Source organism: Artemia franciscana, chromosome 1 (genome assembly GCF_032884065.1).
Source record: "Artemia franciscana chromosome 1, ASM3288406v1, whole genome shotgun sequence".
Taxonomy (NCBI): Eukaryota; Metazoa; Arthropoda; class Branchiopoda; order Anostraca; family Artemiidae; genus Artemia; species Artemia franciscana.
The window spans coordinates 43353527-43370839 of NC_088863.1; the positions used below are offsets into that span (position 1 = coordinate 43353527).

The 17313-nt window shown below is 37.7% G+C and overlaps 1 protein-coding gene across 3 annotated transcripts in view; it reads left to right on the top strand.

Annotated features, from left to right (window-relative positions):
- The first annotated feature begins 4914 nt into the window (after positions 1-4914).
- Positions 4915-17313, top strand: part of LOC136030046 (protein white-like) — a 71438-nt gene continuing 59039 nt past the window's right edge. The window contains exon 1 of one of the 3 annotated variants that reach the window (XM_065708678.1): positions 4915-5217. In XM_065708678.1, the coding sequence (XP_065564750.1) occupies positions 5055-5217 (163 nt within the window). In that variant the 5' untranslated portion in view covers positions 4915-5054. Of the gene's footprint in view, positions 5218-5484; positions 5559-17313 lie in introns of those variants that run through there. The other 2 variants (XM_065708669.1, XM_065708684.1) reach the window with 2 other exon arrangements.

The following is a 17313-nucleotide window of genomic DNA, read 5'->3' on the forward strand; positions in this document are numbered from 1 at the left end:
TGTGGTTTTAGTTGGAAAACTGGTACAATTTATCTTGAAGTGGCAACGCTTATCAACAGAGCTATTGAAATTGAAATTGCGTTGCCTACTCTAGTGAAAAACCCGCTACTTACTAAGATGCAAGTCATTTTACAAATCAAAATCTTATTTTTAATCAGATGAACCATTTTTGAATAGGAATTTAAATGCTACAAATCCCTATACTCATTTAGAACAGCTCCAAACAAATAGTATTGTAGTAAAGTTTCTTCAAAATCCCAATCACGTTGTTACTGACCATAATCATAATGCTAATCAAAAGTGCTAGACGTATTCTCTCCATGAAAAATCCTTCCTGCAAAAACTTCTCCCTCCAGAAAATTACCCCCACACGTAAAATTGAGACACCACAGAAAGAGTATGACAAATGAAAAAAAAAGAAGAAAAGAAAGAATTATGAAATATTCTACCAATATTCCAAAAATAGGCAGAAAATGTGGTGTAGGATATTTAATAGTATTTATTTTAAATCCTTTTATTCATTTTTTCATGTTTCTGGGGGTTGGGCTATTATAGCAGGATAAGATAAAGGCTAACACTTGGCTGGGGGGGGGGGGGGGGTATCAACCGCAAAGACGAATTTACTAAAATTTTTGAAGCTTTTGAACAAAAAATATATCTCGTAATTTTGATTTGATATCATAAGATTTAGCAGAGGGGAATATAACAGTTCATGGTAACGAACTGTAGTAAGGAGCGACCAAGCTCAATAGTAACTGGAACTCTAAAAACGGAATTTTGATACCAATAGTTATATCAAAAGAAGACAGATCGCGGATGCGTGTTTCTTTGGGTTTTTTTTTTTTTTTTTTTTTCCCAGGGGTGATCGTATTAACTCAGTGGTCCTAGAATGCTGCAAGAAGGCTCTCTCTAACGGAAATTAAAAGTTCTAGTGCCCTTGTTAAGTGACCAAAAAAAATTTGAGGGCACCTAGGCCCCCTCCCACGCACTTAGTTTTACCTAAGTTACGAATTATCAAAAGAAATTTGCCTCATTTTCGAAAATAGGGGGAAAACCCTCTAAAAGTCATACAATCTTAATGAAAATCACACCATCAGATTCAGCGTATTAGAGAACCTTGTTGTAGAAGTTTTAAGCTCCTATCTATAAAAATGTGGAATTTCGCATTTTTTGCCAGAACACAGATCACGGATGCGTGTTTATTTGTTTGTTTTTATTTTTGTTTTAATTCCCCAGGGGTGATCGTATCGACCGAGTGGTCCCAGAATCTTGCGAGAGGGCTCATTCTAACGGAAAGGAAAAGTTCTAGTGCCCTTCCCTTTTTAAGTGACCAAGAAAATTGGAGGGCACCTAGGCGCCCTCCCACGCCAATTATTTTTCTAAAGTCACTGGATCAAAATTCTGAGATAGCCATTTCATTCACCTTAGTCGAAAAACCTTATAACTATGTCTTTGGGGGTGACTTACTCCCCCACAGTCCCCGTGGGAGGGGCTACAAGTTACAAACTTTGACCAGTGCTTACATATAGTAATGGTTATTTAGAAGTGTACAGACGTTTTCAGGGTGATTTTTAGGTTGGGGGGGGGGGGTTGAGAAGAGGGAGATATGTTGGGGGAACTTGGAGGAATTCCTTGGAGGAATTTGTCGTGGGGGGAAGAAAATTTTCATGAAGAGAGCGCAGGATTTTCTAGCATTATTTAAAAAAAAAATTAATATGAAAAAGTTTTTTCAACTGAAAGTAAGGAGAAGCATTGAAACTTAAAACGAACAGAAGTTATTACGCATATGATGGGCTCACATTCTCCTAATACCCCGCTCTTTACGCTAAAGTATTTTTAGTAATTTCAACTATTTATTTTACGGCTTTTGTGATTCAGGGGTCATTCTTAAGGAATTGGGACAAAATTTAAGCTTTAGTGTAAAGAGCGAGGTAATGACGAGGGGATGAACCCCCCTCATATACGTAATAAAAACATGAGAATATAAAAGTTCGTTACGAAAGCTAATTTGTAAGTTACGCATATCTTTTACTAATAAAAACATTCGTAAAAAATTAAAAGTTCTAGTTACCTTTTTGAGTAACCAAGAAATCGGAGGGCAACTAGGCCTCCTCCCCGCTCTTTTTTCTCAAAATCATTCGATCAAAACTCTGAGAAAGCCATTTAGCCAAAAAAATAAATATGCAAATTTCGTTTTAATTATTCATCTGTGGAGAGCCAAAATCAAAACATGCATTGATTCAAAAACGTTCAGAAATTAAATAAAAAAACAAGTTTTTTTTTAACTGAAAGTAAGGAATGACATTAAAACTTAAAACGAACAGAAATTACTTCGTATATGAAAGGGGCTGCTTCCTCATCAACGCCCCGCTCTTTACGCTAAAATTTTTTACTGTTTTAAAAAGTAGAATTGTGACAGAGTCAAACTTTAGCGTAAAGAGCGAGGCGTTGTGGAGGGGACAACATCTTTCATATACCGAGTAATTTCTGTTCGTTTTAAGTGTTAATGTTGCTCCTTACTTGCAGTGAAAAAAAACTTGTTTTTTTTTTATTTAATAGCAAAAAGAAAACCGATAGGGATGCTGATTGCCATTCAGTAGCTTTCGGCCTTTAAAAATGACACTAGAACTTGCAATTTTCAATCGAATGAGTCCCTCCCAACCATTTGAAGTAGATAGGAAAAAAGTTTTTTTTTCACTTTTTCGCCCCTTTTTTGGGCTGTATTTTGAAGGGAAGCAATATTTTCGTTTCTGGGGGTCCTCTTAGTTTAAGGTATCATGCAAGTTTCAAACCAATCGAAAAAAAAAAATCGGCCCTTAATTGAGCCACATTTGTTAGAGGATGGAGTGATTCAAAGCGACCAATCCTTTGAATAATGTTTTGTACATTAGTCTACTTGGCTCAAGGACATACGGCAGTAAGTTTCAAATTGATTAGGGAAAAAGTTTTTGTGGGTCATTTCTGGGCCAATAGCCCTTTCACTTACCGTATCAAAATGTCGATGGTATTTTTTACCAAGAGAATTATCCTTGAAAGTCTTATGCAACTGGACTACCGAGGTCAAATATGCCCCCTCCCCCCTTTTCCACTATAAAGTCCATCTATAAAAAATTAGCAGTTCGCATAATTTACTTACCTTAACACAGGGGCTGTAGACGTTATGTCATCCTTGGATGCTTGTTTATTGATGTTTTCAACTATTCGGAACAAAATGAATACCTCAAAGTGTTGATCAGTTCTAAGGGGCTACAGAAAGACCGGATAATGAAAGAGGCTCTAGGGTTGGGACTGGCTGCTCTCATATCACTTTTGGCCTTTAAAAGAACCTCTAGAACTCATATTTTCCGATCGGATGGGGTTCCTCCGAATTTTCTATGACATCAACGGTGGGGGGGGGGGTAGCTTCCCCCCTGTACGGAATAAATTCTGCTTGTTTTATGTGTTTGATGCCGTCCATTACTGTCCTGTTATAATATTCGTTACTGTTTGTTCGGAAGCAGAAAAGGCGGTCATGTTTGGCCTTAGTCGTTTTATCAGCTAGAAGCTTCTAGGGATGGTCTTGCCAAGATATTAAAATTTTACTAAGGCTATTCACTGGAAGTGGCACGCGTAGCTGAGTAAACCAAAAGATGATATGCACGCTCGCCATTTCTCAGGAACTGCTTGAAAGATGGAGTTGGAACTTCCAAGGAGCATTGGTTGTCAATTGAATCTCAAATCGTATATTAAGGGAGAGAGTAAAGGTAAACCGAAAAATTCCATGCATATTCAGTCATCGAAATAAGAAGGACGGAACCATTTTTGTATGTAATTAACTAAAAAAAAATTTCCACAAAATACGTTCTTCAAAGAAAAGTAAAAAGCTATATCGAACAAAAATTGAGCAGAAATAAAGTCAAATAATTTTAGTAACGTGAAACTACCACTTGTCGCAATAGGGGAAGCAATACCGCCCCCCCCCCACCATCAACAGTAATAAAGGTGTAGATCAGAGATATTCTTGACATCAAGACGGATGAGATATCAATTTCTACCAGAGTGTAATTTGCTATGTGGCAGGGGGAGGGCAACTCTCCCTCCTAGACCTCGGTTTGCCCTCCCCAGCTGAAATTTAGTTTCTTCTAAAATATTGTCAAGACCAAGATAAACTTGCATGATTCAAGCATCAACAGAAACACATCAGTTTTTTAAGTATATATTTACCTTTATAGTGCTATAAAGTACCTTTATAGTACTAAATAGTAACTTTATGGTACAAAATGGCTCATTTTTCAGTTTTATGTAATTTTCACTTCATTTGGGAAAATTGGCTCCAACTTTGCCCCCCTCCCCCGGATTTTGACAAATTAAGCCAGTGATTTCTACCCCTCTCCCTTCCCTTAAACTCATATTATGTTTTCTGAAGGCTCAATGAGAGCTAGGATGTCTTGACCTTAAAATGAATTATTTGAGGCATCTCCTCCCCCCCCCCCCCTATAAGTAGGAAGAAACCGACTATTACATTGCAGTTTGAATGAACGGAGATAAGAAATATTTACAAACGACACTTGCACAAAGAGTGGAGGGGGCCAAAATTCTTTAAAGGTTTTCCTTCCAGGAAAAATTGTTGACAAAAGTTTACGTTTCATCTAAAATATTTTAGAAATATTTATATTTAAAAAATACTTACTTTATAAATATTTACATTTAAAAATATTAATTTTGTAAATATTTAATTAAATATTTTACCTCAATAGGAGTTGGACCGTGTGTACCACCTATACTACCGAACTTTTCCTGTTCTAAAGTTTTTGATGTTTAATGTCAGGTTCCCGAGGTATTTCCAGTGGACCACGCAAGCGTGCAGAAAGGGATTCAGCCTCAATTATAGATAGTCTATTCTGCGGGCATTACTAGTATGTTACGTCATTTAAAGTACCACAACATTCTCGTTTTCTTTCAGCATCTATTACAATGGAAGCGTATCAATTGTGAAAACACTAGTGTTAGTTGCTATCGCAGCTTGGTAACGTAGATCTAGCTAGTTTTTTTCCCCGGTTTGTGAATTTGAAAATATGGATGACTCGATAAGTGTTTGCATACCTCTGGTAAATGGTATCAGTGGCATTTGTTATTCATGGAGAAATCTTGATGTGAAAACTTCATCACAGAATCAAGGTTGCTGTAAATGGCTGGGTAAAAGACAATTTGTACCACCCAAACATATATTAAAAGGAGGTATTTTAGCTTTGCTTACATTTACTCATAGAACTGGTTGTGTGTTTTAATTTTGCCATTTTCATTTTTCGGTAAATAGCTCAGAAATAGACATAACTGTAGAACCAGAACTTTATTCTGGATCTAAATATAACATTTACTTGAGTCGCAAATAATTTTTACGCCACAATGCAAACTATATAACGTAAATTTTATATATGTAGATAATTTCCCCTTGTTTTAATAAACCATAAAATCAATTTGAAGAAAAGAAGGAAGTGTGGAAAATTCAGTGCATATATACAATTTTGGCTATATATTCTACCACTAAGAGGTAGGGGTGAAGTTCATTTGTGATACAGGTAAATATTATATTTACATTTGCATGAAATTCTGATTCTACAAGGCTATGTCTATGTCTGAGCTATCTTAAAGCTCAGTTAATCGGAAAATTTACCCAATGTCCAAGAGGGATCATTATTTTTAATTTAATCAAATCTGAAAAGAGCCTAAATTACTAAGGGTAACTTTGATGGACTGTGTAAAGCTTTTTCCAAGCTTTTTTTGTTGGAGTTCAGGGGCTCAGCACATCAAGCAGGCAACTTAGGGTGAGGCTTTATGGTCATGGCCATATATGCCAAGTTTGAGATTAATTCGATAACCAATAGATAAACATACTGTTTAGTTCATTATCAAACGCTCTTTCCAGATATTAATTAAAAAAACTTCTTCAAAGAAATAAGTTTTTCAAAGAAAATTTGAGAACTCCATCAAACCAAAAATGAGCCAAATTAGTCAAACTAGATCTACGTTGCATGGGCAACGTGAGGTGTTGCGGCAACCTTTTTTCGGCTTCGCCGAGTAAAGTGTTGCGAGAGCAACACTTTGGTTTTGTTTCCTCGCTTCGGTTAAACGCCCAGGTTGTTAATCTGTAAGGATCTTAAACATATTGTTATATTATACTGTTATATACTTAAACATACAGATAAACATACTGTTTAGTTCATTATCAAACGCTCTTTCCAGATATTAATTAACAAAACTTCTTCAAAGAAATAAGTTTTTCAAAGAAAATTTGAGAACTCCATTAAACCAAAAATGAGCCAAAATAGTCAAACTAGATCTACGTTGCATGGGCAACGTGAGGTGTTGCGGCAACCTTTTTTCGGCTTCGCCGAGTAAAGTGTTGCGAGAGCAACACTTTGGTTTTGTTTCCTCGCTTCGGTTAAACGCCCAAGCTGTTAATCTGTAAGGATCTTAAACATACTGTTATATTATACTGTTATATACTTAAACATACAGATAAACATACTGTTTAGTTCATTATAAAACGCTCTTTCCAGATATTAATTAACAAAACGTCTTCAAAGAAATAAGTTTCTCAAAGAAAATTTGAGAACTCCATTAAACCAAAAATGAGCAAAAATAGAATCAAACTAGTTCTACGTTGCATGGGCAACGTGAGGGTTGCGGCAATCTTTGTTTGGCTTCGCCTAGTAAAGTGTTGCGCGAGCAACACTTTGGTTTTGTTTCCTCGCTTCGGTTAAACGCTGAAATTGTTAATCTGTAAGGATTTTAAAATAAATACAAGGTACACCAACTCACAAAAGTTGCAAGCCCCTCATTGCAACTAGCAATAGGTGCAAAGGCCTCAGCGCTGAAGATGATTGTAGCCTAAAAGCCGATTGTTACTTACAAGTCCCCTACATGTCTTACCACTGGAACCAAATTGGTTTCACCATCAAATACACCGGAAACAAATAAAAGGTACACCAACTAGCGAAAGTTGCTAACTCCTCATTGCCGAAGATGATTATGATCTAACAGCCGGCTGTTGCTTAAAACTCCCCTATATGTCTCACAATTGGCATCGGCCTATTTTTGGTTTCAGTGTATACCTTACTACTGAAGTAGTCAACCCCTTTAAACTTTCAAACTGATATATCTCATGAATGAATTTTTCTACCAAAAAATGGATGACATATATTTTAATCAGTTCATCAAGAGCTATCAACTGCCGTTGAAAAAATTATTCTTCTTAGTTCGAAGGTTTACTTTTTGCCGTAGGCCAAGTTTCTAACGTCATTACTTAGAAAGGAGCAAAGGATAAGCTCTAATTTCCTTAGCAGTGAGAGAACTTTTGAAGTTTAAGAGGCACATCTGATACCATTTCTCTACCGTAATCCCATATGCAAAAAAAAACGAATGATAAACTCAGCTGAAATCACGAACAGAAATAGGTAGAAACAATAGATTTTTGGCCCTAGGCACGAGTTTTACGAAGCTTTCCAAAATGCCAAGTCGTATTCATTAATCCGGCCTAAGGTCGATAATTTTCGTAAAAACTGCAGAGGTTAGACCCTTACCACTTTCTAGGAACAAGCTGAAATCAGGGTGCTAAAATAAAAAAAGTGTTGCTCTCGCAACACAATAAAAACTACCACAAATCAGCATCGATAAATAAATGAAACACAAAACGAGCAGAAATTACAATAAATAGCCGAGTCAAACTCAAAACAAGCAGAAATTAGCCAGAGTATGGCTCAAAACCCCTATGCCTCTCCTAGGCCAGGACATAATTTGCACTTTACTGAAAAAATACAAATGAAGGTACTTGTTTCTTATAACCACCGCTAGATTTTGTGTGGCGAACATGAGACAATAACTGGTTTTCATGGTCTTTATACCAGACAATATTAGGTTCGGCTCGGTGGGAAACTACATTGTAGCTATATTTTCATTACATATTTAGTTGGCCTTTCGGTTAGGTTAGGTTAGCTTAGGTTACGTATTTAATATAATGCGGTCTGGGTGGCCCTCCTTCCATAATTCTTTGTTGTAGTTCCCGTAATCTTGTTTCTAAACTACAGTATTTTCATCATATTTTGTTTTTATTTCATTAGCATTAACCAAACTTCTCTACAGAACTTGGGTGTGGTGGCTATAAGACACAAGAACCCAAATGAATTTGCACTGTCATAATTATTCCTTAAATTGATATTTATCCTTAAATTGTCAAAAGTATTGGATTTATTAAAGTTATAAAAGTGAAAACATTTTAAGTTTGTTGTTTCCATAAAGTGCAAATTATGTTCTGGCCTTATTATCAGGAGGGATGGTCCCACTTTTAGTGGGTCGAGGCTCAGGCCTTCAAGACCCATTGCCTCTAAACCCCAAAATCTAATCTCTGTTTAAAGTTGGGGGACCAATGATGGGCTTAGCTTCCTCACCCTTACCATATATCTTGCTAGCTGTTGGATTTCTCCTTCCCTTCGATGTCCCCCAGCTTAACAATAACATTATGAAATATCTCAAGCCGGTGTCTAATCCTAGCTGGACATTCTTTTATCAGATGCCTTCTTGCTTTCACAGGGGCCATCTCGCATTTTTGGCATAATGGGGATTTAACCCTCCCTATTTGGGAAAGATGTTTCCCGAAATCTCTAATTCCTGTTATGGCTTCTGTAAGCACTCTCGTCTCGGACCTTTTCGGTCATAGAAAATGTTTAGTCAGGTTGGGATTGAACTTCGGGAGTAATTCCTTCGTTTCTATACACAACCCCTTCCTGTGCCAATTTTGTTCTGCTCTCTCATTGCTCCAACCCTTCACTGCCGCCTTCTAGCAAGTCAGAGAAATTGGAATGAAAGGATCTGGACTATAATATCCTCAGTGATGTCCCATCCTTAGCTGCTTCATCTGCCATCTCATTACCCTTAATTCCAGAGTGTCCTGGGACCCTATATCAGGGTAATTTGGTCCTTTGGATGCTAAGCTATTCAGGGCTTTGTAGCATTCCAATTCTGTCTTTTACTGGCTCTTTACGTTCTAGAGAGCCTTTAGGCGTGCTTGATTGCCAGGTAAGATACATATATCTTTTCCTATACTTCCTATTTCCAACAGTCCTCCAGCTGCCCGTTTTATTCCGAACATTTCAGCCTGAAAATCTGTAGCAAATTTTCCCATATGATAACTGATTACCTCCTTGTCCATATCAGGAGTATTCTGATATATTATTACTCCTTTCTCTGATTTTCGATCAAACTGCGAGCAATCAATCTAACGTTTTATCGCGTTACTTTGGTGGAATAGCTCCATTTCCTGCTCCACTTCTTTTCTGTCCTTCATGACAATTTGGAATTGCCTCTCCAGATTTATTCTTGGGTTATCTTTAGGTTTCTGCAGCTCCTGGTATAGAAGTAAAGAGCTAAGGATGCCAACACGGTCTCTCCTTTTCCCATTTCGTATCTGCTGTCTTTGGGTCCATTGACTGTTTATCTGTAGCCTTACATCCCTTTTTACTGCTTCTTCCTCTAAAAAATTTTGGTACGGTTAGAAGTCCCAAGATAAGCTCCATGGATGCTTTAGTGGTTCCATGATATGCTGATGTAATCATTAGGTATGTTAAACTTTGCGTCCTTATTAAGAGAGTTATGTGGGTCGCAATTTAAGTTGAACTAACCCAAGCCACTATTCCTTTTGACAAAATTGGTCTAATTACTGTCTTATATAAATACATGATTTTATTGGGAGTCAAGCCCCAGTTTGTTCTCACCAGCTGTTGACACTGAATTAGGGAAGCTTCATCTTTCCGTTCATTTTTAAGACAATGAGCTTTCCAGCCCAGTTGGTAACCAATTATGACCCCTAGGTATTTCACCTACTTTTTCAGAGATAATGGGTGATCATATTTTATTCAAAGCAAAGGGAGCTTGCCGTTTCCTCTTTTTTGTGAATACTACTACTTCACTCTTTTCAGGTGCTAAGCGTTGTTTATGATTATGTGACCATATTTGGATTTTGTCCAGCATGTGCTGTTCCAATTCAAACAGTGTCCTTAGACATTTTCCTCTCAGTAAGGATAGCAGGTCATCCGCATATGCCTGGCTACATCCGAATTGCTGTTTTACTGAATTCAGCTGGCTATTCATGACCAGGTTCCACATATATGGGGATATTACATATATGGGAAGATTACCCCCCCCCCTTCCTATGGGCATCCTATCTGAACAGTCCTCGATTTTTTTTTTTTTTTTTTAGCTCAACGACGATCTGTTGATTTCTGAGCATATGAGAATTTCATTTCTGAATCTAGTCTCGCTTCCTCCGTGGCCATTTCTATGGATCCAAAAGTAACATTATCAAATGCTCTTTTTATGTCAAGGAATATGCCGAAGGCGTGTTCTTTACATTCTAGGGCTTACTCTACCCACCACACCAATTGGTGAAACGCAGCGTCTGTAGAACCTCCTATTTTAAAGCCCATTTAATTTTCGAATATCGTGTTCTTGGTCTCCGGAATACTTATCAGAAACCAATGTGTCAGTCGTTCCATCACTTTCAATTGAAAGAAGGTTAACTTAATTCTATAAGACTGGGGGTTTGAGTAGTCTTCTTTCCCTGGGTTAGGTATGAAAACGCCCATGGCCTTGAGCCATGTACAGGGGACATAATCCAAATTGGGGATTATCTTTGCAATATCAATATAATAGGTTTGTATTTTCTCCCATCCTTTCTGGAGTATTATACCATATATTCTATTGGCTCCAGGGGTTTTATAAGATTGAAAATAATCCACAACTGTTTTGAACCAGTCCTCCCTTACAATTCGGGACGCCAGCTCCTCCCCCATACTTGGGTTTATAAAATAAGCTGGCATTGGTTTATTTTCTTCAGGATCTTTTGCTTGTATTTCTAGCATGTGGTCCTAAGTTTCTTCTGGGTCCACTGTGAGAGTACCATCTACTCTCGCCACACTTCTCAAGTGTGCCCGGTGATCTATGCTGCTCATATGGTCAGCTGCTCATATGGTCAGCTGCTCATATGCTGGCATCATTTCAATTTAGCTGGAACTGGAAGGTCCCGCTCCGTCCTTTGGTGGGGTAGAATTCACGGGCTTCTTGTAGAGGGGCTTGAGGAGCGTGTGTCCTCTCATTCCAATGGGGAGTCAGAAGTTCCACTACTCCACTTAAGGGACCAGGTCTACATCAATTACCACGTCGAGGTAGGTCTTTCCCTCCTTGACGTGAATCTTAGTCACTTCAATTTTCTCTTTTGTGAGCAAACCATTGCAGGCCACCAACAGCTCCATTAGCTTCTCCGGTGACCCGACATTCGGATCCTCAATAGAGAAGTTTATTCTCGGAGGTGTGTCTCCTGGGGCTAGAGCAACATAACCCTGCTCAAACCCGTTCACAGACTCCTTAATCCATGATGCCGTCCTCTCATCCTGGCACCTCACTTTTATAATGTCCTCCTCCAATCTCATGGAGGCGACATCAGGTGCAAATTCTAGATTGCCTTCCGTAAGTTTAGCCTCAATGGCTTTCATCAATAGAATGACTTCATTTTCTTAAAGGGGTTGTAAGTCATTCTTGCTTAATCTTATGGGTATGAATTTAGCTACTTCAGCAAAGTCCCCCTTTTCTCTCGGTGTCCCAGGAGCCTCTTTCCTCCTCCCATCTACCTTGGTGCGCCGTTTTACCGAAGCATCCTCCAGGGCTGTATTTTGAGACAGATTGATCTTTTCTCTCTTCTTACCCTTCGGGTGAGGGGGGTCACCAGCCAGGGACGTTTTTCCACATTCTATTCCAGGCCCTCTCACTTAAGGTGTCCCAGGTTGTGTAGATTTCTCCTGGCGACGACCCGCCCCAAGACCCCCGGCTTCTCTCCTCTCCCTCCGGTTGAGTTTCTTTCTGCGCAGGGGCTTTTCCTAGCACTCATCGTTCTAATTTTTAACTGAGGTTGCCCCCAATTCAGGCTTGCTCTGTTCTGGGTGTGAGCGGCAACTTGTGTTGTGCGCGCTTTTCTCAGCCTCAGAATTATTCGACCCCTCCGCCATTTCTTGCTCCGGGATCAGAGAGCCTATGATTCTCGACAAGAATTCACAGTCACTTTTCAGCCACTACTCGTCTCGTCCACCCTCATGGCCTTTGCGGATGGCTATTCATCATCCCTGATTTTAACTTTAAATTCCTTATTCTCCGTCACATAAAAAATTTAATTTCCTCTTAGCTTTGGTTTCTAAACCGCCAATTCAGGACCCTCACTCGCAGCAAAGCATTTACAAACTCGGATCCGGCTGCGGCCTCGGGGTAGCCCCCACACGCACCCTCAACCATCCCCTCTGGTTTGCCATCCAGTGCTTATTGGATGCACGCAAGATTATTCACCGTCTGACGGGGCAGTCACTTGAATGGTGAGCTCAAGACACGGCCCGCAGGCCTGGGCCCCTCTCTAGGCAGTGGCCTCGGACACTTCTGACTCCAGGCATAGGATTTTCTCCGTTGCCCCCCGCCATTTCTGGCTCCGGGCTTAGGATTGTCTCCGTAACCCTTCTTCATCCTTGGCTCCGGGCTTAAGATTTCACCTAGAAGGCTGTGGAGCTCCGTCACCAGCCCTAGCCCACGCATACCCCCAGAACAGGACAGCCTCCATCGCCACCCACTAAGTTTAGAGGAAAATAACGACATGGATGCATATGGCCTTGCTAGCTTGTGAATCTGCATCAGCTACTGTACAGCTGAACACCCTTGCAACTGAACTCCCGTTTAACTGAACCATCGTGCAACTGAACCACCGTGAATAACTCTCGTGCAACTGAGACCTCGTGCAAGCGAACCCCATTTAACTGAGCCGACGTGGAACTCAGCCCCCATGCAGCTCAACCCTGTTTAACTGAAACCCCGTATAATTGAACTACCGTGCCACTTAGCCCTCCTGTAACTAAACCCTCTTGCAACTGAACCACCCCACTCAGTTTCTCAGCATTATACAAGTACGAGGCAATATCATTGGGTAAAACACAAGTTAAATTCTTTGCATGTTCAACCTTGTTGGAACTATTTGTTTTTTAAAGTTAAGATATAAATGCCTGTCGAGAGGATTCATAAAAATGCTCCGTTTTGTTGATGTCACAAAAACAAAAGAAATCGGACGTTACAGACCATTAAACTAGATTTATTTCTCCTTTTTATGTCTTAATGGGGTTCCCTTCGCCCTTTCACTGTCTACGGGTATATGCGTTTACCCCCTCCCCACCAGAAATTATCCCCCGTGGTTAATACCCCCTCCCCTCCGCAGAATATTCCCTCACGTTAAAAGTACCTTCTTGGAAAATACTCCCCCCCCCCCAGCAGCTGGTTGGTTTCCAACCACTTTTGACTAAAAAAAGGACTAGAGCTCTCAATTTAGGATCGAACGAGCATCCTCTAAAGTTGCTTTGATCATAAGGAAGAGGTGGAGATGAGGAAGGGGCAGTTCACCTCCTATATAGAATAAATTCTGCTCATTTTGAGGTTTAACGTCGCTCTTTATTTTTATAACTACAGCGTAGACTAGAAATATTCCCAGACATTAAGAGATAATAATAATCAGTTTCATGTTTTGTCCCCCTCTCATGGAGAAAACAATCCCCTCTCCCCAAAAAACGTCCTCAATACGGCCCTGGAGATTTCACACCAATTTCTACCTCCGCCCTCCTCTTGTCTCTTTCTTGGAGCTACTACTGTATTTACATGAAGGCTCATTGAGAGTTGGGATGTTTTGGTATTAAAATGCACCCTTTTGAGACATCTCTCTTTGTCCCAAACTCGGAAAAATATTTTTAAGGTCTATACAAATTTCACTGGCTTAGGTAAATCCCCTGTTGTTTTGCAATTCCAAACATTTGCATATAAAGGCTTTATACCTCTACAACGATGTTCCATTTTTGTTTTTGTTAGGGAGAGAGAGAGATGCATCAAAGGGTGGACTGTAACACCGGTGCACATACCCTGAAAATATCCTCCGGACCCCCTTGGAAAATACCCCCCTCGTAAAATATCCCCCCTCAGAAAATACCCCCTCGTAGACAAATTTTCCATGAAAAAGACTACCATAGACAGCGCAATAGCGCTATCTAAGTAAAGAACAATGTTGGCACAAGTTATTATTTATTTATTTTTATTATAATTTTTTTTTGTTTTAGACCAGGGCACTTCGTGTAGAAGGAGTTGTGGTACAAACTTCAAAAAGTACTCATGGGAAACTGAGAGGACTAGTGCCCTTTTTAATAGCCAAAAGTGAATGGAGGACAAATAGCCCTCCCCCCACGCCGATCATCCCCCAAAATACTTCCGATCAAAATTTGAGATAGCCATTTTGTTCAGCGTAGTTGAAAGGTCCAGAAATTATGTCTTTGAGGATGAACCCCCCCCCAAAGTCCTCGGGGGAAGGGTTGTAAGATATGCCCTGGGGGTATATAAGGTTTTATTTTATAGAAAGCGTGGTTGTATACACTTTGGAGGGAGCGCCGTGGGTTGGTAATCAGAAGCTCTGGTGTTTTTCTAAGAGTCGAAGTGATCGGAGGGCAGCTACCCAACCCCCCTCCCTCCAACCCAACCCCCCACACACACACACAAATCGTATTTTCCCGAAAGTAGCGACAGCATTATGATTTAAAATGCCGCCATAGGGCTCTGCATTTGGATATCGTTGTTAGAAATTGGACTAGCTTCAATAATCAAGTATCTTTGAAAACACAGTACGAAAAGACAATAAATTGTCCGCGGTTAGAAGACAGGCGACGATGAGAATCCATTTATAGAAGCGTACCCCGTGACGAGTGCCTGGGTCTGGCGAAGAAGCCGCCGGGCTCCCGGTAATATATATATATATATATATATATATATATATATATATATATATATATATATATATATATATATATATATATATATATATATATATTATATATATATATATATATATATATATATATATATATATATATATATATATATATATATATATATATATATATATATATATATATATATTCAAGGTATCCCTCTTCTCACCCTGGGTCTTCTCACCTGGGTCACCATGACAAGAACGATTAGAAAGTAAATGAAAGAAAACGCCTTTCTTCACAAATGAAAGTAAAGAGGGATATTAAAACTTGACAAGAACAGATATTATTACATATATTAAGGGGCAGCCGTCTCCTCACACCCTGTCCTCTTTACGCTACACCTGGACTTTTTTCCAATTCCTTAAGAATGACTCTTCAAACACAAGGGCAGTTGAAATGGCCTAAAATGTGGTTTTAAAGACTACAAAACTTCAGCGTAAAGAAAAGTAAAGCCGGGGAGGGTCAGCTCCTCTCCTATACGGAATAATTTATATATTTTTGAAAGTTATAATTTCATGCTTTAGTTCATTCGAAATTTGTCTTTTTTCTTTAATTACACAAAGTCTAAAACAAAGTCTTACATAAAGGCTTTATTTTTTTCTTTCAGAGAAAGAGGGTTAGAAACATCAACAAAGAATCTCTCTCTGAATATTCTTTAAGTTTGAACCAAAAGGCTTTATTTCATCTCCCAGGGAAACATGCCTAGAAACATAACAATAAAATCTTTGACATAAAATGCTAATCCAGACAAACAAAGGTTAATACTGTTAGATGAAAAAGAACTTATTTGGATCAAACAAGTTTTGATTCGTTTTTATTTTTTAAACAGAAGTTCCGTTGAAAATGTGCCTTGTCATGAGTAAAACGCAAATGATGTACTAGCCATAAGTAAAGTTTGAGGAGATTCATTTTTGCTTACTTTATGTTCATTTAAGATTCAAATTTTCATTCATAGCAATATCTGTCCTTTTTTATTCAACTTGTTATAAAAGTGATTTCTGCTCGATACCGCTCGCATATTTAAGCATTAACTTGCTTTACCTTCACAGCTATGTGTGGTTTCGTCGGCCCTGACAGGCTCCCACCTCATTGTATCTTGCCATCCCAGTGTGGCCAAAAGTTTTCAATGTTATTATGGTTGTGAAGTTTTCAAGATTAACGTAATGACAGTTGTTTCGCTCTTAAGCTTTGCAAAACCAAAGTAATTTTATATATATACATATATATATATATATATATATATATATAATATAGATTGTGAATTGGTAACTTAAATACATGAGAGCCAGAATTAAGGTAGGATAAGCTTGTTTTGGTGTTACTTGGTTGTTCTACATTTGCTTGCTTTTTCTTAGGCATGTATTTCGGGGGTGATACCTAACACGGGGATACCTTGGAGAACTTATGGTAGGCACGCCACTTGCCTGGGTAGAGAATTTAAAGTGCCGAAACCCTAAAGGCAAGTGTGTATTCTCCTTGTGAGCCCCTGTGTTGGGTTGTTGCCTCTGATTATTTGTCTTTACAGTGTTTATTGTTTGGTAAATGACGACTTTATACTTATTGACGACACGACTGGCTGTCCATGGATTTTTCTTTATGGTTGATTGTGTATGGCTATGCTGCTTGACCTATGTGATTGTATTGATGAAGACTGTAGGAAAACAGTCTTCCTTTTCTCCTTCTGTGTTCCTTTTTTTTGATGTGTTTGTACTGTTGCATTGGTGATTCTCTTTTTATTATATATATATATATATATATATATATATATATATATATATATATATATATATATATATATATATATATATATATATATATATATATATATATATATATATATATATATGTATATATATGTATATATGTATATATATATGTATATATATATATAGGTTAAGGCCTAATTCAAGTGCTGGTCTATATTATCACTAATGTAGGAAAACAGTCTTCCTTTTCTCCTTCTGTGTTCCTTTTTTTTGATGTGTTTGTGCTGTTGCATTGGTGATTTCTCTTTTTATTATATATATATATATATATATATATATATATATATATATATATATATATATATATATATATATATATATATATGTATATATATAATATATAGCCTATATATATATATATATATATATATATATATATATATATATATATATATATATATATATGTATATATATGTATATATGTATATATATATGTATATATATATAAATATATATATATATATATACATATATATATATATATATATACATACTATTATATATATATATATATATATATATATATATATATATATATATATATATATATATATATATATGTATATATATACATATATATATGTATATATATGTATATATGTATATATATATGTATATATATATAATATATAATATATATATACAATATATATATATATACATACATAATATATATATA